The 22,139-nt window shown below is 43.1% G+C and overlaps 1 protein-coding gene and 1 long non-coding RNA gene across 2 annotated transcripts in view; one reads left to right on the forward strand and one right to left on the reverse strand.

Moving 5' to 3' along the window:
• The window catches only part of glra1 (glycine receptor, alpha 1), a 152,606-nt gene that overhangs the window by 34,211 nt on the left and 96,256 nt on the right, over positions 1-22,139 (reverse strand). The window contains exons 6-7 of the mRNA XM_042228878.1: positions 19,416-19,553; positions 7,078-7,292 (exon numbers count right to left, since the gene is read on the reverse strand). Coding sequence (XP_042084812.1) covers positions 7,078-7,292; positions 19,416-19,553 — 353 coding nt within the window. The remainder of the gene's footprint in view (positions 1-7,077; positions 7,293-19,415; positions 19,554-22,139) is intronic.
• LOC102291696 lies at positions 13,714-18,294 on the forward strand. The gene is made up of 4 exons (XR_317137.3): positions 13,714-14,161; positions 16,456-16,578; positions 16,733-16,821; positions 17,118-18,294. It is a non-coding gene; the product is annotated as an uncharacterized LOC102291696 (long non-coding RNA).

Raw genomic sequence — 22,139 nt, forward strand, 5'->3', positions numbered from 1 at the left:
TGACAATGAGTGCATAAATCAGATGATATATGTGGGAACAAATACATTATTTTTTATTTTCAGCTCTGTGGTTTTAGATCTCAGGAGACGCTCCCTTCGTTTGAAATTTGGTATTTTCTGCTAATTTTTCCACTTTATTTTATAATGTTTCATTTACCCTCCAAAAAGACTTTAATGCATAAAGTCTGAAAAGGAAAAAGTGAACCCGTGTGTCCTCTGCTTGTATCAAAGTCAGAAACTGAGCCTACTGCTAACCTGATCTCAGTAAACACTCGCCATACTTTATCAGTACTTTCAGCTCAGCTACTTTCAGTAAATTTGATAAGTTAAAATCATTATTAGGACAGAAAGATAAACCAGGGTATGATCACTGGACTGTGACCACAGCTGGCTGCACCCCTCAACTCGAGGTTTCACAACAGATGTTCACTGACTGATGGATGACAGAGTGTATTTAACCTCCTAGGACCTGGCGTCCACATATGTGGACATTACATTTTGGGTTGTCTAGACCAAAATACTAAATCTTGCCCTACAGGGGCCTAATATCCACTTACGAGGACAATATACTGCCACTGTTCTATCGAAATTTTAAACAAATATCCTCATATGTGGATCTCATTTCTTTTAGAAACAAAAATCAGGTAAAAAAAAAAAAAAAAACTGGAAATTCTTTGCTTTTACATTCATCGGGTCCCAATATGCCCAAAGATCAAAGAGAAATTAAAAAGGCATGCCACGGAAGACTTCGGGTCTTAGGAGTTTAAATCAAAGACTGCAACAATTTGTGGGGCCGTTAATATTCAGAGTTATCTTCCACAGCATGTCTTTTATCATGTCTTCCTTCTCTCACCCCAACCGGTCGCAGCAGATGGCCGCCCCTCCCTGAGCCTGGTTCTGCTGGAGGTTTCTTCCTGTTAAAAGGGAGTTTTTCCTTCCCACTGTCGCCTCATAGGGGGTCATATGATTGTTGGGGTTTTCTCTGTATGTATTATTGTAGGGTCTACCTTACAGGATAAAGCGCCTTGAGGTGACTGTTGTTGTCGCTTGTATTTGGCGTTGTATAAATAAAACTGAACTGAATTATGGCATTCAAGTTATGGTTGGTGTATGTTTTTATCTGGCAGCAGGGCACTGGGACTTTAGTAAGTGTTACCGATCAGTGTAAGCTATTGTTGAAGCAATACGCTGTTCTTATAGAGCTTCCCCTGGTCACTCTAAAGCATAGGTGTCAAACTCTGGCCCGCGAGCCAAATTTGGCCCCCAGCCTAATTACATTTGGCCCTCGAAGCCATACCAAATTACTATTAGAGCTGGCCTACTGGTATTATACAGCTAATATATATATTGTTTAGTATTAAGCTTTGCTTGTTCCATATTCAGTTTTCCAGAAAAACTTATTTGAGTCCATAAGAAAATATTCATTCTTATATCTGGAGGAAGATTTTTGTTTCAATAAATATTAATGTTAGCCCGCAACTTTGTTCCAGTTTTGAATTTTGGCCCACTGCGTATTTGAGTTTGACACCCCTGCTCTAAAGGGTCAAACAAACGACCTAAAAATCCAAATAATCTGTTTCCCCAATGAAATGTGCAGATTTTGGCAAAGTGCTTTTTAACAGAGTTAAAGGATTTTATAAACATACTGGTTTCCTTCAGAAAGCATAAATGTTTCCAGTTTGCACACAATAGCAGAATGATTTCAGAAAAAACAACAGTGAACAGGGTGAATATTATAACTCCTGAAAAACTGACCTTTTCATTGAGCCACAGCACAAAGCACTGCTGTGCAATGATGTGCTTTAACTCTGTAACACTCAAAGCTGTAAAATCCAGTTCAAACTGACGGTTATCTTCCAGTTTACACTTGGTATAAAAACTTGAGCAGGGTTCAAGCCGTAACTGAGCATCACCAGTCCAGACCTGAGAAACAGAATCACTGATGCTCACAGTCAGCGGCTAAACTGGGCCTGAGTCATCACTTTGTCTTCCAACGCAACAACGACCCAAAACATATGTCGCTCCTGGTGAAGAACGCCCTCCAGAAGACCAAAGTGCCTGCACAAAGCCCTGAATGTGGGCCGAACTGGAGAAAAAGGTCCACGCCAGAAGATCATCACATCTGGAGGAGCCTGAGAGGTTCTCCCAAGAAGAACAGGCTGGGATTACTGAGGAGAGGAGTGAAGACTGCAGTAGATGACTGCAGGCTGTTATCCAGCTAAATGGACTGTTAGCTTCAGGGGTAATCATTACCCTGGTAGTTTTTGTTTTTTGCGAAATAATTTGATTTCTGTGTGCAAAAGTAAAATAATCTAAGCATCCAAATACATTAAAATACCTTAATTTCATAGTGGTCTGATAATCTGTACTCATTTATACATTTGTCTGCAATATCTGAGTGCACAGGAATGAGTGATGCTCTGTATCTTTATCGCAATAAAGGCATACGTGTAAAGGTATTTCCACTGTCTTGAGCTTAGACTACGAGGTTAAGGTGCTTTCACTACATTATTAAATTTACCTGACTGCATGCACAGCCAGGTGCACGTAAAACACAACACTGGGCCCAACTAGCTCACAGAACCAGTGAAATTACAGCAAGACGGCTAGGGCGAGGACTGTCCAGATAACACGGGCTAAATGAAGTCTGGTTGGATCATTGTATGATTGCTATCTGCCCGCCAAGTACCTTTATTCGAGTGCATTCGCCCGGCCTGTCATTACAACTCTTCATCTCCAAACGCAATTACAGCGTGCAGCCTGAGAGGGAGAACCTGGTCTGTTTCGCAGAGAGGAAGCCCACAATCAGCCGTTTAAAATCCAATTAAACTATGACTTTGGATCACTTTACACAAACACAGAGTGCTTATCATCGCCGTTCGACCTCGCTGTGATTCGTGCTCGTTTGTGCCGTTCATGAAAACGTTTATCTTCGAACGCCTGAGCAACTCCCTCCCCGAGCTGCCGAGAGGCCTCAACGCTCAGTGGGCACGCTCAGTGGTGATGGTCATCCAGCCAGAGAGACGGGGATGACTCTCCCACAAAAATGATTTCACAGACACTGAAAGAAGCTTTTCCTCCTTTGTGTGAAGCAGTAGAAACAATCTTCAAATCCTGCCCAGCACGCACGTTACCTTTTCATACATACTCATAAAATCAGCATGGACGATTTTAGAGGTCAGCTTTGCTTCCTGTGCTGCTTTATTTTGGACTGTATGGTTATGTTCATAAACTTGGGCAGATCCAGAAGTAAAAGAAGCTTTTGAATGACCCCTTCTCTAAAATAGTGCCTTCTCTGGTGCTGATTCTGGGAAGGCAGAGCATTAAGCGAGGTAAATGAAGCAGATGGAGAGAGAGTTTGCACCACACTGTTGGACAACACTTTATTTCCTGATGCTGTTTTTGTTTTACTGCCAACATGAAGCGTTATGAGTGACCACAGTTTTCCTTATGCTGCTGGTACAGATTTCTTAAATTAGCTCTCGCAGACTCTGCTTAGCTATGAAATCTGGCAGGACTGAAGCACACTAAACTCACGCTCTACATCCTGAGAGTGACTTGTGTGTTTTTACTGCATCCACAGGCGACTGTTAGCTCGGTGCTGCAGTATGATCTGTGTGAGGCTGAAAGCTCCTGACAGACAAACTGAGCAGTAGTGACCTGCTGAGCAGCTTAGGCGGCGTTACTGTACTCATGCTTCACAGGGCAAGGATCAAAAAAGAAGAAGAAGAAGAACTAGTGGCGGGCCGTGAGCTGAAAGTGCTGACAGACTGAGCAAGTGTCTGGAATACTGAGGGGGGATTTTCCCTTATTTTCTGCCATAATCATATTGCATTGAATGATTCCACAGGTTGAAATAATGAGGTAAAAATGTGTGTAAGAATAATCCACAGGAGCCTAAAACTCAGTCATCAGACATGATTGTTTTGGCCCAGATAGCACCCTCCATTGCTGTGACATCAGCGTGAGAGAGGAACGTGGTCAGCACAGCACAGTGACGTACTGCTGACGTAGCCCGTGTGGGTGGAGGCGACGCCTAGCTTCTACCCGTCTTTGTGTGACCCACTCACAGAGGCATGGGGTAGCTTGGAAATCGTTTGGGGCACATGAGTAGAGTAGCTGGATAGTCTAGTGTGAACACTTGGGAACAACAGATTGGAGTTTCAATCCTTTCACGCATCTACAAAATGTCCCCAGGCTAACCTCATCCTGATAAAAGCGACAGATAACTGAAGCATACCGGTTCATATGTGGCCCGATCAGCAAGCTCCATATCAAGTCTTCAGGATGAGAGGACAAACTGAGAAGTGGGCTAGTGGAATACAACGTACATGGAACGGGAAAATGTGGGAATGATGGATGGATAGATGATCTTTCAGTACTGAACAGATGATGTTTTTTTCTGTGCTAATCTGTAATGTAAGATAATCTGACCATCCTTCTTTTTTAATTTCACCAAAGTTGACATTAAACTTGGATTAATAACAGATCTCCCCGCAGTCATCCTTCACCTGTTCAGATTTCCAGCACAGTTCTGCTGACTCAGCAGCACTCTGAGAACTCTGAGAGGGGCTTCCTCAGCATCGAGTCACGACTGGACTGAAGGTTTCTGACGGGGCATCAGCTGTTCATGCATGCAGCATCACGCAACTGAGCTCCCTGTCAGAAGATCAATGCATCGATCCTTTCTTCACTGAGAGACAGAAAAGAAATATCATCATAAATACTAAAGAAGGATGTAGTTTCCACACAGCCAGTTATCATCCCTGATGTGTCAGAGAAGGGGCTCAAAGTTTTCATAACCTGGTACTGAGGTCTTGGTCCTGGCTCCCCACAGAGGGATGCTTGTTCAGAAATTTAAACACACGTGTCACAACACGCTGGGTTATTATGTATTCAAGCTGTTCCTAAAACTGATCAGACATTTTTCAGGGGCTTAAAACTAACTGAGCAGAGAGGGAGTGAAGGCAAAGGAAATAAAAGTGAAGACGTGGAGACAGAGGCGTGCAGTCGGTTTTGCTGAGAAGCTTACGCCAACCCCACCTCTCCTGGTTCCTTGTCTTTCGGTTGGGGCCGTAACGCTCATAGCCGCTGTTTGTATCCTGGCAGCAGCAGAACCGAAGGAAACGTCTGCATATTTCTGCGATGTCTGTACTTTCTCACAAAAAGGATCTGCAGCCCTGAGATGAGAGCACCCTGATCTGAATCAGTGAAGTCAGCCCCTCTCTGAAAGGCAGGTATCATAAAAGCACAAGTCCACTGCTACAGGTGAACTGCAGCCACCCCAGGTCTGTGGCTGGAGCTTAGAGGGTACAACAACATGTGTCCCAATAATGGTACGATAAGTAGACGTGGAGAGAGTCATACTGTGTGTGTACTGTGCTGTATATGGACAGCATGATCAGCTGAGCAGAGATCTCGCCTCGTGTCCACTTCCATCTGCTCTGATCTGACAAGCTGCAGCAGAAACATCTGAAGAGAGCCATATGTGTGTGTGTGTGTCTGCTATCAATCGCACACAGAACACTGTGAGAACACTCACAGAACACTGTGTGTCTGTGTGTGTGTGTGAGAGAGGGAGCAGCATGCCCACCTAAGCTCAGCTGTGCTGTGTGATCATTATTGTGACAGCTGAACTGCAGAGGAATCATGGTTCACTTGTTCAATTTTTAGAGCGCATGAAGCACCTAATGTCAACAAACAGAGTGTGTATATGTGTGTGTGTGTGTGTGTGTGTGTGTTTGTGTTGGGGATTACAGCTTTCCTGGACATAATTATACAATCCTACTAGCTCACGCAGACCCTGACCATTTTTTCACTTTAATCTGAAAATCCCTGACAGTAAAAGATTCCTCTCGCTTTCTAAAACATATTGTCTCCATTTTTGTCTCCTTGAACCTTCTTTGTTAAAGGTCTTTTTTTAAATTCTTCCTTCTTTCATCCCTCCATCTGTCTGCCTCTCGTCTTCCCTCCACTCTGTCTCTAATTTGTCAGGGAAAAGGAAATTTTTCTTTCCCTCCCATTGATTTATCTTTTCCCTTCATTCCAACTTTTCTTCAATTAATTCCTCTCTGTCTACATCGTCTTTGTCACTGCCTCTGTCATTTATGTCCCTTAATTATCAGAAAAAGCTGTAGGCCTTCCTTCCAACAGGGATGAAAAGACATCTGTCATTAAACGGCACGTCATGCATACAAATTCTTCCTGCCGTTGCCTCATATTTTACTTTGTTTTGGTGTTTTTGGGGGTGTGACAGATGAAAAACAATATCTGTAAAGGTAAAAGTCAACAGATATGAAAATAAGCTTACGGATAAACTATCAGCTCAAACCTGAAAGTTCATCACAGGAATAAGATGATTTTGTTTCTGTCTTTATACAGAGCTAAGTACTGAAGAAGAATCAGTAGAATATTAGCTTATTATAAACACTGGACTGGAACATAAAAGGCATAAAATAGCTAATTCTGTGATTATCCTGTGGCTTTCTTGTATCTCATCATTACAAGCTATCATATGAATAAAATTCTTGATATAGGAGTTTTATGTTTTTTTTAATGTTTTTATTTATTTTTATTTTTATGTATTTTTGCAGTTTTTAGGAAAAAAAAAATTAATGACACAGAGGTCTCAAAAAATCACACAACCCTGTGAAATGTTACAGGGTTAAGGAATACAAACCTTTAAAGTGGCTCCGTTCTGCTGTTTCTTATTTCCTGTCTGCTGTTCCAGTTTCCAATAATGAGCCAAAACCTCGAGCGTTACAGTTTCTTTCTACTCGTAGCTCTGTATGACGTCTATATGATATTATTGTATTCTCAGGCACCTGGCTATGAGTGTAAAAGCTGCACCCTCCTGCTGTTAATACCTTCCATTTGGGAGGGGAAGACAATCAGATGGAAGGTCATTGTAAGGGGGAGGAGCTAAAACAGCTTGTTTCAGACAAGCACTGAGAAAGGATTATTTTAAACTGTGAATCATGCAAAGCTGCTCTCTAAGAGTCCAGGAATAAATGAATTAGAAATAAGGTATGTTCATGAAGTCCAAGCAGACTACAATAATGAGTGATTTGTCCTCACCTTGGGCAGAGAGGCTCTTGAACCAGAGCTCTGCGTGGTCATGGTCAGCACGGTGGTGATGCCCAGGCCCACCCGGGCGGGCGCGGCGTCCATGTTGATCCAGAAGGAAACCCAGGACAATATAACTATGAGCAGAGAGGGGATGTACATCTGGATCAGGTAGTAACCCATCTGACGCTCCAGGTGGAAACGAGCCTCGATACAGGTGAATTTACCTGGGAGGTGGGGGACAAAGAAGTGTCTTTGATGAGGTCGGAGTTTGTGGGCGAAGAGATATGAGACAACAGAGCAGAAGATATGAGAAAGGACAGCAGTTTCTTTGGGCTCGTCCTGTCGAATGAGAAGAAAGAGAAGGGTGAGGGTGACAAATGTCCTGTTACTGCTGCTTTGAGTGAGCACACCAGCTTATTTACTATTAACACATTCTTGTCTCAGCTGATCACATACTAACACATCAAAACCCACTGGTGTTGTATTTTATAGAACTGTGTGGACCCTTTAGCTTGTGCTGTTGATGTGCAGGGCGCATGCAGGAATGCCAGGGTGGTCAGGGAAGTCTAATCTTTTATAGTAGAAATACTGTCTGTCTCCCGAATCCAAACTGGAAGCTGGTTCCACAAAAGAGGGGCCTGAAAACTGAAAGCTCTGCCTCCCATTCTACTTTTAAATACTCTAGGAACAACAAGTAAGCCTGCAGTGTGAGAGCAAAGTGATGGTAAATGGACTGGTTCTCATATAGCACTTTTCTACTCTTCTGAGCACTCAAAGCACTTCACACAACTTGCATTATGCATTCACATTGTTCTAAGTAACATTCACACTCTGATGGATGCATCAGAGAGCAATTTGGGGTTAATGCAGACTAGGGGAAGCCAGGAATCGAACCTCCAACCTTTCGATCAGTAGAGGACCTGCTCTACCACCTGAGCTACAGCCACCCCTTGGTCAAATGGAGTGATATGGTACTATAAGGTCATTAAGATAACATGGGGCCTGATTATTAAGTACACCCTCTCGCAACACTAATCATCTTCATTATCGTCGTGAAGAGTCCTGCAACCTTGTCTCGTGAATTCTACTTCAGTGTGTTTCAGAGGGACGAGGTGGGTTGCAAAGTGGCTTGCAGATGGGCAGTGCATGGTGCAGTTTAAACATCGGAGTCATCAGGGATTATGGAATTAAGGGATTAACTTTAAATTCTGTGTCAATAACAGAGAGAAAACCCGAAGAATCACCAAATTAACCACAAGCCCTGAGTTCAGTTTCAGAGCAAGAGATGGTGGTCACAGATCATGGCATGTAAAAGTAACAGTGCCCATTTTTGCTGTTCTTATCTTTAGCGTTTTTTAAAGCAACTGGTTTGGTTTTTAATGAGATGGCTTACGACTCGCATAAGATTTTCTCTCCACAGCTTTATATTCATGGAGCCAGTCATTTTGTGTCGGTAGGTGTTCCATTTTCACACGGAAATCTCATTTGGAGAATGATTGAACTTGCAACACATAAAGCACACAGCGCTGATTCCAGGAAAAAGAAACGACGCTGGTCAATGTTTAAACAAAAGCAAAATGTTCTTTCATCAGTTTCCCAGAGGCAGTGCGGTTCCATTATCACCGAAGAGTGTTACTGAATTCTCGATTATCTTCATTTGAAAGGGCACATTAAACATTGGCAAAGGCACATCTCCTTGAAGAACAGGTGGAAATGATGAGACGGAGGGTAAATTAAAAGAACAACAAGCACAGATTGGAGGAAGCAAGGAAACAAGAGCGAGGGGGAGAGTAAGAGAAGGAAGGAAGGAGCTCTCAGACTGAAAAAAGGATGAGCCACAGAGACGATGCTGACGTCTTTGAGACAAAATGTCATCTTCCTTCAGCGCTCATGCTAAGCCAAAGCAGAAAATCAGAGAGACATACGGGGGCTCGCCAAATATCAAAGGAAGCCAAACATGTGGCACATCTGAAAACAAACCCAGGAGGAGGTTTGGGATTCAGCCTGCCACTCACAGAGTGTGAAGAGGAGCGAATCATTTCCATCTTCACAGCACAGCAGCGTTTTTCATCACTCTAAGAGGACAAAGTGCACAGTTTATTTTAGTCTAAGAAAGAGAAGATGAGGCATTGTGTTTAACACACGAATCCATCAGCAGCTAAACACAACCAGGAATAATCAGGTTTATCAAAACCAGCAGCTCAATAAAAATATTCAAAATATCCTGTTTACAGTCCAAGTTAAACAGGTGAGTTCTGTCCCTCTGCAGGTGTCGTGACGAAAGAAATTATCTATAAAGACAAAAACAGCATCAGGCTGTAAACATGCTTATTTCTGCTGCAAAGGTTCAACATGGGAGTCTATGGAGACTGACTCACTGCTGGAGCCTCTAGTGGACAGTAGAGGAACTGCAGCTGCTGGCTTCATTTGCAGCCCTGGAGGTCACCTCTGGAGTTTAAAGTGTAAAGAAATGATGCTCTGAAAGTATCTGGTGACCTGAGCCAAGCTTCATATCAGCTGCACTGAAGACACATCTGTTATAACGGCTGCATCAGTGTTGTGCTCATCTTTACATGAGCTTTATGTCCTGCAGCGTCCTGCTACTTTTGGCTGTTCAGTTTTATTTTAGAAAAGGCTAAAGTGGTCAGCTGAAACCCGACAACTGTATGACAGAGGAGGGAAAGCACTAATTATTTAACTACGGGGAGTAACGATGTGTACTCTCAGACGGTTCCACTCCAAACGAAGATGGCTCCATTGAGACGTTTGCATTTTCTTCTCTGTACATCTGTCTAAATGCTAACTGAAGCAGGCCAGTTTGCTGGATTGTTGGTTTTGGAAAAGTACATCTGTGAATAACTCCCACAATTATGACCAACTCTGTTATTCCCCAACAGGCACAAGTACTCTGCCTTTTTTCACTCATTCAGGAGGCTCGGAGTTGGACACATCTTCATAAATCAGTGATCAAACAGTCACGTCCATCTTATCCGTCTGAGTGTTTCTCCGGCACGCTTGTTGTGTCTGTGTAGAAAAATGAATTTATTTGTCTTTGTCGAAACGTAGGACCGTGAACTGGATGTTTTTGTCCTACATCGCCTCACAAAGCAGCACTTTAACTTGACTTTGTTGCCTTCTTAAGTCAGCGCACTACATGCAGTGTGCTGTTAAAAGCCCGCTGATGCGTTTCCCTTGTTGTACCTGCCAGAAGCACTGCTCATCCTTTTGAGGGGAAGCTCTGGATGTTTATGCTCACAGCATGCTGCCGTGAAAAGGGAGTGCAGAGATTAGGAAGAACAGAGTCAGGACCTACTTCTCCTAATCCCTTTGCTCATGCTGTACTACACTGCACAGCAGTACAAGTACACACTGTGCTTTAGTTTTAGGCACTTTAGATTTTTAGATACTTATCCGAATTCATTCTGCAGCATCACTGTGGTCCCGAACATAGAGCCCGACAGAAAGAAGCTTCTGCAGACACAAGAAAACGTGTAAATCCTACAGCAGATGGCGAGAACCCCCACAGAGGCCTGATCTCAAAAATCACAGAGTCAGTCTGGTTTTACATGAGACAGTCATTCATCTTTTTCTGTTTACAGGATGCAGTCTGGAGTTTATTTGGAATAAATAAAAAAGTATTCATGACATTATTTCTGACATCATCCATACTTTGTACAAACCTGGAAGCAAACACCCTTAAAAGTTGAGAAATTTCGGTCTCGGTTCCTGTTTGTGTTTTTTATCCTGGTTATATTTTCACTCAGTTATCTGACGCGTATTGCTTTGTTCCAGAAAAAGATGCGGTCCACTCTCGCTGTAGATCCTAGATGAACACTGCATTCGTTTCTACTGTTTGTGAGAGCAAACTACATTTTCTGGGTTTTGACGGAGTCTCGGGAAGAAGAAGGTGTGTCCAGATGAAACATCATCAGAACTGATTTGACAGATGTGATATGACAAACCTCTTATTGTAAGTTCATCATAACAATTCTTAAATGAAATGTTTGAAATCAACAGCAAAACTGTGCAGCTGCTGTTTTTGTGGTTTCCTGCAGTAAAAACTGACTCCAACAAACAGGATCATTGAGACCAGTTATCTGTCCAATCCTGTCAAAACTGGCTCACAGTGAGTCTGCTGCACTTGTATCTCATTCTTTTGGTCACAGCAGCATAGCTGCACAGCTTTACTCTTCACCACGGCAGACCAGTACAGCCAGTCCACATCACCACATCACTGCATGAGATTTGGGAATATTTTATCATCTGAAAAGTGTCTTTGCTTGTAAACACATACAGAGACATCATCTAATATCAGTTTGAATGCCTCTGTGATACCTTACCGACACCTGAAGTTAGCTAATTAAACATTTTTGTTAGCACAACTTGTAAATCAAATGTAAAGGTTTATTTTCTGTGGTGATGTGGACTGGTTGTACTGGTGTGCTGTGGTGAAGCTGAGTGTGAAACTAAAGCCTTAATGGTTAATCTGCTGTCCTCACATGCTACCATGAGCTCTGGGTAGATACACCCTCCGTAGGGTATCTGCTGCTTCTCCACACTGACCAGGATGCCTTGTCTCTGCCATGAGGTGTTTCAGGATGTCCTAGTGCTGTGCTCCTCTGCTAAGTCTACTGCCCCTTTGACCCGGATCCAGATCAGCAGGAGAAGATGGATGGATAAGTAATGGTATGCTAAGCATTATGCTTATGCTAGTTAGCCACGCCGGGGTCCTAACAGTGATAGCTGTAATGCTTTGGTTTTCATCTCTGGATGACAGTAAATGGTAAACAGGCTGGTTGTTATATATGGTCTGTTAAAGGTTAAACATTATTTTCAAATCTGAAATTCTAGCATTTAAAATGCAGACTGCAGTGGGTTTATTTGCATTGCAGCACTGTAGCAACAGTAACCGTGTCCCTCTGCCTCTCTGTAATGTAATGAGCACACTGGGTCTCATAATAAACCACAGAGAGCGAGATGGCCGAAGATCCATTTAATCAAAGACGATCAATGCACGGTGGTCTCATCAGTTAGAGTTAACCCTAAAAGACTGGAGAGAGGAGGAGTGAAAGGAGGGAGTGACCGAGGAGAAGAAGGACGTCAAGTGGAAAGTCTGAGAAACTTGAGGATAGAGCGAGAGGAGAGAGGGATGAGGAGGAGTGGAAGATACAAGAGGGAAGGAGAGAATGACGACAGCAGGAGGAGGAGGGGGGTGAACTTGATTTATAGCTGTGATACACTTCAGAGCTTTTAAGTGCTGTCCATATTTTCTATCTGATAAGAAGATTGAAATTATTCAGCCAGGCCCATATCTCACTGTGTGGAAGATGTGTGTGTCTCTGCTGTACTTAACACTGTACATGAACTCACACCATTCATGTGTGTGTGTTTAAATCTGTAAATTCACTCATCCCCTGCAACAGAGGTGGCATGTATGTAGGTTTACATGTTTCTGTACTATGTCACACTCCGTCTTCTCGGCCTGACTGAGAATCAGAGACACACCAACAAAGAAGAACCAGCACGCCCGCTCTTTAAATATTTCAAAACTCGTATTGATCACAAAACCAACCTGTAACCTGTTTTAAACACCTGCTCAGAACTCATTCTGATTGGCTCGCATTTCCTTAACTGCGCTCTACCTGCTTCGCTGTCTCCTGTCTGCCTCTATAAACTGCAAATGTGGAAATATCAAAAGTGAAAATGCATGGTTCCTGAACAGTGAAGGCAATTTAACGGTGAAGACAGCTATGCTAAAGGAGAAGATTCTGTCAAGTCCTCGTTCAGAGTTTTAGTTTTAGGAATGTTTGCTATGATAAACAGCCAGATTCATTCAGCCACAGCTGAAGCTGCAAGGGAAGACGCGCGAGGGAAGACGTAAAGAGTCAAACTAACCACTCTCAACTTTGTGGCAAGTTATTAATATTATTATTATCATTACTGTTATCATTAAATCCTGTATTGAAACAGGTCATCTCACTGAGATGGAGATCTCTTTTTCAAGACAGACATGCACAAAAACCAGAGGTGGGGAGAGTAGCCAAAAATTGTACTGTAAGTAAATGTAACTGAGTAAATGTAATTATATACTACCCACCTCTCATAAAAGCCACACAAACACTGAGACTTCCTGTTTATAGAGGAAAGAGTGACGAGTAAAAGCAGACAGCTCAGTTGCTAAAACGTGTTACAGTAGTATAAAACAAGCAACGTAAAACGTGACTCTTCTTCAGTATCGACCCAAGCACTGCTAATAATCAACATCCAGTTACAGTTCAAGTCTTAAGCTCCATGGAGAGAGCCCAGACCTCCAGCACACCTTTTACTTCACCCAGTTGTAAATGTGAAGCTTTACCGATTTTCACATTTGATGTGACCTTGATGTGTCTTACAGTCCGTCTTACAAACAATCTTTAAACTATGAGCCAGGAACACATCTTCAAACATTGATTTGAACTGTACAGATTTTGAGGCGCATAACCAGGACGTTGTTCCACACACTGAAACCTGCTCAGCTTGTGTTTTAATGACAGCCGCTGCCGGTGGGGACAAAGGTCTCACAGGTAGGAAGGGTTAAAGTAACGAGCTCGAGTCTTTCAGCCTGCTGCTTTGTTGGGCTGACTCGCTCTTGTTCTTGTTCCTTCGCTCGTTGGTTCAGGCACTATAAATACCTGGTTAGGCTTCGGTTAGTTTGGTTTAAAACACGCCCCTTAACAACAGTAACCCTGTTCTTCTACTGATGCTGTAAAGCAGGAAGGACACGGGCTGGGTCAATGAGCCAGGCCAGCACTAATTGACACCCCCGGGATGAGATGAAGCTGTGTGTCCACACATCTCAGGTTGTACTGAAAAAATAATATGAGGTGCTTGCTTGTGTGTTGCATTACTTAATTTATACAAAAACAACATTTAATGAAAAACAAGGAGCACGAACCTGGAGAGCTAATGAAAGTGAGACGATTGTACAGATGTGTAAAGTTAAAACATCAGTTTTAGACACCGGATGTACCGAGCCACTTTCAGCAGGAGACGAAGTGGAATATGGACAGCCTGACGGCGGGGATTCTTCATGTCGATGTCAATTAAGAACCAGGTGAAGGCTGAGAGAAGCCACTCTGCAGGCGTTAGGCTATTAACAGCTACCTCACGAAAGCGTACCACGAACGTATCGTTAGCCAGAAACAAAGTGCCCTGCAATGCAGCAGAAAGTGTAATTAGTATTTCAAACAGGGCTTTTTATGTGTGTGCTGGAGTGGACGGAGGGAGGGGGGGAGCTCCCTCGCTCCTGGAGTCACAATAGACTGCAGCTAATAAATCTGAGGAACAATGACACCTTAATTCCCTCTTAATGCTTGATTGGGAAGACGCGACGCAAACACACGCCAACACACGCTCGTGGCAGCACGCACGCGAGCGCAGGCAGAGATTGTTACAGAGGAGATAGAGAGGAGGGAGGGCGGGGCAGAATGTTGTCCTTGAGCAATTCACGTGAAAATGCAGACGCGAGCTGCACAGGTGCAGAGAGGCTCCACACAGAGCTTTTTAGCTAATTGTTTTGGTAGTGCCACGTTCAGCCTTACTACTCGCCAACCACTGGGGGTGTGGCTAAAACGCTGGCTCACCTAAAGCGTCTTCATGGAGGCAGGAAATCTGTTCAGAATTTTTAAGGAAGCCCGAATAATTGTTGAAGTCTGCTGTTGGTCTCTGCTGTACTAACATGAAATGCCCCTCTGAGCCTCTCTCCAGTAAAATGGACTCAGGTGAATCTGAGTATGAGAAGTGCTGTTTCTCTGTGCTCTGGGTTTAATCTTTAGTCCTTAAAGCTTTCTTTGAGTCTTTGAATTAAATATTGATACTGACGATCCATTAACTGTGCGGACGATGTATGACGCTTTTAAATGCACTCAGAATTTCAAACTGTTTGAAATACAGTTTAAAAAAAATTAAACAGTGGAGGAATTAGTTATTAATCACCTCTGACTCTCTCCCACACCGTGTCTTGGTGTGTCTTCCTCCTCTCAACCCCGAGTACGTGTGCTTATTTAAATTTGTGATTGAAGAAAGAAATAAGTTACAGCAGATTAGCGATGCTACCCTCCTTAAAAAGAAACAAGTTTTTGGGTTCTAGGTCTTTGTAGTTTTATATTTGGGGTTATGTTGGGATTAGGGTTCTATGCTGTGGGTTATATTCCCACTATTTCTTTTGTGTTATGTGTTGTGTTTACTTCCTGATAAAGATGCTTGACATAAGTGTCTTATGGTGCTTTCAGTTGTCAGCTTCAGTTATTCCATATTTAAAAAATATTTAACAGTGACAATGAGACGGAGATACTGGGACAAACGAAAGTCTCCCAAAAGCTAAGACAAGGAAATGTAACGGAGTGTTTGTAGCGCTCGGCTTCACTCTGACTTTGTATATTTGAGAAGAGCTGAATTTGAGTTTTGGGGATCTGTACTTGAATAGTTAATGTTGCTGATCAGTTTAAATTTATTGATTGATTTTGTTTAATTTTATTTTTCAGAATAAAAGTTGGTTCAAGTTGGTCAAAATGTTTTACACTTTAAATAAGGATTTATTTTATTTGAGACAAATGAATGCACTTTAAAATGTAGTAGTAGTTTAGAGAGTTGCAGTACTACTGCATGTACTATGTTTTAGGTTAATCTATATTTCTTTCTTTTTTTTTCTTTAAAAAAGGACATCTTTAAAAGATGGACTTATTTTATATATTATTTTAACAATTTTATAGACAAATTATATTATTTATGGTCGCGGGGCGAGTTGGGGGGCGTGAAATGTTTTCTTCTTCCTAAGGGGGGCGTAACAGGAAATATTTGAGAAGCACGGCGTTATGGAGGTCCTTGCATTCCTCTGTGTTCTCAGTCTGTTCCTCTAGCCTTGTCTCTGTATCGTGGCTCTCTTCCTGTTTTATTTCGGTGACTGCTGTTCTCTGTGTGTTGTCTTTACCTCACCTGTGCCCTCGCTGTCTGAGATCAGTGTGTTGTCCCTCCTGAGTGTGAGTTTTCCCTGATCCTCCTTGTTCTGGGTTTCCTGCTCTACAAATGCTCATTTTTAAGTTCATCACGGTTTCCTGAATCCTCCACTCTCTGCCTGCCAGCACAGCCAGTTTATAACAGCAAGTTATGTTGATTCTGGTGTAAATTTTTTCTGCTGTCTTTCATCAATAGTTCACTTTAAAAAAGACTCTAACTTCAGTTTACTGAAATATGATTCAATCAGTATTTGATGTCCACACTGCAGCTGAACCACTTTTTTTTATCTACAGTGATTCGGGAAAGATCCTGGAAACAGCTGATATGTATTCATGTACCAAAGCTGTGGATTATCATCACTTCATTGTCTTTGTGTGTGTGTGTATGAGGAAGAGTGCGTGCGTGTGTGTGTGTGTGTGGGTGTGTGTGTGGGTGTGTGCAGAGTTGTGTCAAGGCTTTTCGTCTGGAGGAGGATCATTCATCTCCTGAGTGTCGACAGCAGATGTCAACCTCTGTGTGAGTGATGCCTCTGAATGGAAACTAATCAGCCTGCTACACACACACACACACACACACACACACACACACACACACACACACACACACACACACACACACACAGAAATGGACCTGTCACGTTTGTGTTTTTGTTGAATTATGTGTCCCTCAGATTGTGACTCACGGTCTTTGTGTTGCTTCGGTGAGAACAGCAGTAAAGGGCAGCTGGATTCTGATATACTGTCTGACATAGAAGTAAAGGTACGTAAATGATTATTCAGTTATTATACGGAGGAATTTGTTTGTCATTCTGATCGTTCTTCTTTATCATTTGGACCCAAAATACAAACGCTGAATTGTGATTCCTCCACCCTCAGCTCCACGATGCCCCATCAATGCGCCCCCTCACACCTCACATACTCTTCAACCTCTAATGTTTCTGTTTAATCTAAGTTATCATTATTATTATTATAGCTATGTATGCTTTTCTATTTTAGGCTGCTGGCTCATGCAGATAATACAGATTTATATTTTTATATTTGGTGTTTTTTCTGGAGTGTAAGGATCGTGGGCTCGCTGTGTGGACCGGACAGATGGTTTTCAGCCACGCTTGGAGGACCTGGAGGGAGAAACGGAGCGCGGCAGCCGCCCCCGTCCTCTATCGTCTCCAGCAGCTCCTCTGTGGTTTCTCTTCTTCGGGATTTCGTTGTATTTGATTTTTTGGCTTCGTGATTTCGTGTTTCTCTCGCTGCCTGCTCAGTGCTGTCACTGTCTGTGTCTGTTTATTTTGTTTGATGCTCGATGACTGAAAAGCACTTTGGGTCACCTCCTCATGTTTTCATGTGCGCTGTAAAAAACATTACCTGACGTCTTGTCCACGTGCACGATCGGCGTTGTGTCGATTCAACGTTCTCTTCCTGTTTATCTTTTCCTATTTAGTATTTCCCTCTTTATATTTTTGCACATGATGCTTTTTAATTTCACAGTTTTCTGGTTATGAAACCAGACAAAATATTTAAATCCAACCCCCCCGTCATTTCAAACTAGCTCTGCTGCCTACAGTGTTGTCCTTTCACTGAGGGCTTCATAGCACAAGGAAAACAAACTTTCAGTCCACTTATTTCCATATTTCACAGAATAAAATAAAAGTGAAGACCTGTCTCTGACTCATGCAAGATTTCTGCACATTTCTCCTGTTTACATGATTTTAGAATATCTCTCTCAGTAAATTGTGAGATATCACCCCCTCCTTCCTGAACCAGAGACAAACAGAAAGAAGGAGGAGGAACCAGACAAAGAGACCGAGGAAGGCTGACGCGTAGCGAGGAGGAGTGAGAAACCATAAAATTCAACCTGAAGCTTGAGGCGGGTTTGGTCCTCAAAACTGAAAATATCCAAGTCAACTTCATCACATTTCCTATGCACACAGCATTACAGCAGTTTGATGTTAAGGTAGCTCAGAGAAGCACATTTTACCTGCAGCTGGTAACCGAAATCATTAGCGGTGCTCCCGCTGAGCTAAGCTCGGTATTTCACCGAGCAACGGAGAGAGAGTATCAGAATGCAGCTGTTTGGCGTAACGTCTCAGGAAAGCTGGGATAGCGATCAGTTAACCTCCTGCTGATTAAATACAATTATTTGCTTTTCCAAAAGCTTTGAGTTGGAACCGAGAAGATCACCTGAATATGTAAAAAAAATCTATCAGTGCATGAACAGAAAATGGATTCTGAGGCAACAGGAGGAGAATAAAAAGATCTGTTTGCTTATAATATCAGCATCACAGCCCAGCTCTGAGATGGTTTTATCCCGTTGTTCTCATGGAAACTGAAATGTTTAAGTAATCATTGATATTGATGAATAGTTCTCTCTGTGTTAGCCCTGCCATCGACCCTGAATTAGATAAGAGAAAGAAAAAAGATTCTGTATTTGTTTGGGTTGTTCTGGCTGTGCAGAGCAAAGGATCATGGGTATGCAGCCTATGAAGATGTCCCATCGCATTAGTGGATCGCTGATTCTGTCCGGGGAACCTGAGTGGCTCAGACGAGTTCAATTCAATTTTATTTATACAGCACCAAATCACAACAACAGTCGCCTCAAAGCGCTTTGTATTGTAAGGCAGACCCTACAATAATGCATACAGAGAAAAACCCCACAATCATATGACCCCCTATTAGCAAGCACTTTGGCGACAGAGGAAAGGAAAAACTCCCTTTTAACAGGAAGAAAACTCAGAAGAATCCCCCCGCAGCCTACGCCTATGCAGCATAACTAAGGGAGGATTCAGGGTCACCTGATCCAGTCCTAACTACTGTATATGCTTTAGCAAAAAGAAAAGTCTTAAAAGTAGAGATAGTGTCTGTCTCCTTAATCCAAACTGGAAGCTGGTTCCACAGAACAAGGGCCTGAAAACTGAAGGCTCTCCCTCCTCTTCTACTTTTAAATACTCTAGGAACAACAAGTAAGCCTGCAGTGTGAGAGTGAAGAGCTCTAATGGGGTACTATAAGGTCATTAAGATAAGATGGCTTCACGCCACTACAGAGATGCTGCATGTATGCGGTCCTTTCTGGCTGCACCGTAGCTCCGCTAACGAACAAACCGCAGCACAAACGAGCATATTCCTGGCTACTCCATGTGTTTCTCACTCCACCTGTAACATGAAGAACTGCGCATAAAGCCAAGCCACATCATTTTTATGAACCCAACCAAGGAATGAATATGAGAGAAAACAGCATCTAAAAGTGAAGATGAAGACTAGGGGCAGGTCTCCAGGTTCAGACCTCTTTATACTAACCTTCCTCCTACAACAAGCAGTAAAAAAGTTTGGTGAACATCATTCTGCATCAGTTTCTCTCACCTGTGTTGTAGTGCTTGGTGCAGTAGCGCAGGTCCTTCTCTTCTTTCAGAATGAACTGAGGTAGTGTCAGCCCGTCGGCGACCTGCACGGCCCCCTTCTTGTCCCATTCGAATATTAGGTCGTTCATGGTGTAGCCGACTGGAGGAGGGAGCAATGAGCGGGAGGTTAGGCTATTTCATCACTGCAGAGGTCAGTTCTCATCCTCTGAGGAGGAACTGGACCTCTCTGTATCTGGCAGGGGTGCAAAGTCACACCCTGCAGTTTTAGTGGTTAAAAGGCCAGTTCAGCACAACAATCACAATCTGTATTGGCAATAAAATCCACTGAAGTAGTGAGGGAGAAAGTCTGAGCTCAGTGTTTGGGAAACTTTAAAGGCTTCTGTATTTTCAATTAAAGAAGCAAAAGAATGGAAAGAAGAAATAAAATAGGACGTAAGGAAGAGAAGGCGAAGAAAGGAAAGAGGACAGAGGGAACACAAAAAGGAAGAAAATCAAGCAAAAAAGACCAAAGCAGCACTCTGGGAGGCTGTGGAGTTTAAACGATGGTACTGAGAGTCACACCAGTAGCAGCCTGAACATGGACACAGGCAGGATGGATCCATGCTTTAAACTTGTCAGACCAGGAAACATTTCTCTAGTTTCTGTTGTCCGGGTTTGAGAGTCTGTGTTAGCCATAGACTCAGTGTCCTCTTCTTACTGACAGCAGTGACACTGGTGTGGTCGTCTGCTGCTGGAGCCCATCTGCTTCAAGGTTCAGAGATGCTTTTCTGCAGACTTTGGTTGTAGCGAGTGGTTATTGGAGTTATTGCTGCCTTCCTATCTAAGCAGTCTGTCCATCCTCCTCTGACCTTAGCGAGTCATTTCCTCCCACAGAGCTGCTGCTGGCTGGTTATTTCCTCTGAGCTCAGAGATGGTTGGAGATCAGTGTGTGAAACACTCAGACCAACAACCATGCCACATTCTTTCTTCATCATTCTGATGCTCGGTCTGAATTTCAGCAGCTCGTCTTCACCGCTGAGCTGCTGCCGTGTGATTGGCTGATTATATTAATGAACATTAATGAACAGGTGTGCCTAATAAAGTGTCTGGGGAGTGTAAATATCAGTAATATATACAGAGAATTACTTTATGCCTTAAAACTAACTGGTGGCTTAACTAGTAAATGTGTTATTTATAAACAGCGGTAAAAAGCGACTTTATGATGTTTTGGTGTCTGTTTCACAAACTCAGAGACGACTGCATTGTTCTGTCTTTGATTTACGATCACTGACCCTCTGCAGATGTACTTCACACTCGCTGCTGGGATTCCTCTCACGTCTGCTCAACAATAAGACCACAAGAAAAATCTATACCATATCTCTCACTCTGCCAGCTGCTGTTACTGATCAAATGATGTGTGTGTCTGTGTGTGTGTGTGTGTGTAATTACTCACAGCTCTCCAGCTGCATGATGCAGGTCTGGACGTCCATTGGAAAGTTCTTCAGATCCATGGGGCAGGCCAGGACCAGCGTTATTCTGCAAACACACACACGCACACACACACACACACGCACACACACAACGTCCTATTTTATTTCTTCTTTCCATTCTTTTGCTTCTTTAATTGAAAATACAGAAGCCTTTAAAGTTTCCCAAACACTGAGCTCAGACTTTCTCCCTCACTACTTCAGTGGATTTTATTGCCAATACAGATTGTGATTGTTGTGCTGAACTGGCCTTTTAACCACTAAAACTGCAGGGTGTGACTTTGCACCCCTGCCAGATACAGAGAGGTCCAGTTCCTCCTCAGAGGATGAGAACTGACCTCTGCAGTGATGAAATAGCCTAACCTCCCGCTCATTGCTCCCTCCTCCAGTCGGCTACACCATGAACGACCTAATATTCGAATGGGACAAGAAGGGGGCCGTGCAGGTCGCCGACGGGCTGACACTACCTCAGTTCATTCTGAAAGAAGAGAAGGACCTGCGCTACTGCACCAAGCACTACAACACAGGTGAGAGAAACTGATGCAGAATGATGTTCACCAAACTTTTTTACTGCTTGTTGTAGGAGGAAGGTTAGTATAAAGAGGTCTGAACCTGGAGACCTGCCCCTAGTCTTCATCTTCACTTTTAGATGCTGTTTTCTCTCATATTCATTCCTTGGTTGGGTTCATAAAAATGATGTGGCTTGGCTTTATGCGCAGTTCTTCATGTTACAGGTGGAGTGAGAAACACATGGAGTAGCCAGGAATATGCTCGTTTGTGCTGCGGTTTGTTCGTTAGCGGAGCTACGGTGCAGCCAGAAAGGACCGCATACATGCAGCATCTCTGTAGTGGCGTGAAGCCATCTTATCTTAATGACCTGTAGTAATACACCCTATTAGAGCATCTTCACTCTCCTACTGCAGGCCTACTTGTTGTTCCTAGAGTATTTAAAAGTAGAATGGGAGGCAGAGCCTTTCAGTTTTCAGGCCCCTCTTCTGTGGAACCAGCTTCCAGTTTGGATTCAGGAGACAGACACTATCTCTACTTTTAAGACTTTTAAAATGTCCTTTTTGCTAAAGCATATAGTTAGGGCTGGACCAGGTGACCCTGAATCCTCCGCTTAGTTATGCTGCAATAGACGTAGGCTGCGGGGGATTCTCTGAGTTGTTTCCTTCCTGTTAAAAGGGAGTTTTTCCTTCCCACTGTCGCCAAAGTGCTTGCTAATAGGGGGTCATATGATTGTGGGGTTTTTCTCTGTA

The sequence above is a fragment of the Haplochromis burtoni genome, unplaced genomic scaffold (genome assembly GCF_018398535.1).
Source record: "Haplochromis burtoni strain Fernald_Lab_line unplaced genomic scaffold, NCSU_Asbu1 Contig_361, whole genome shotgun sequence".
Lineage (NCBI taxonomy): Eukaryota > Metazoa > Chordata > Actinopteri > Cichliformes > Cichlidae > Haplochromis > Haplochromis burtoni.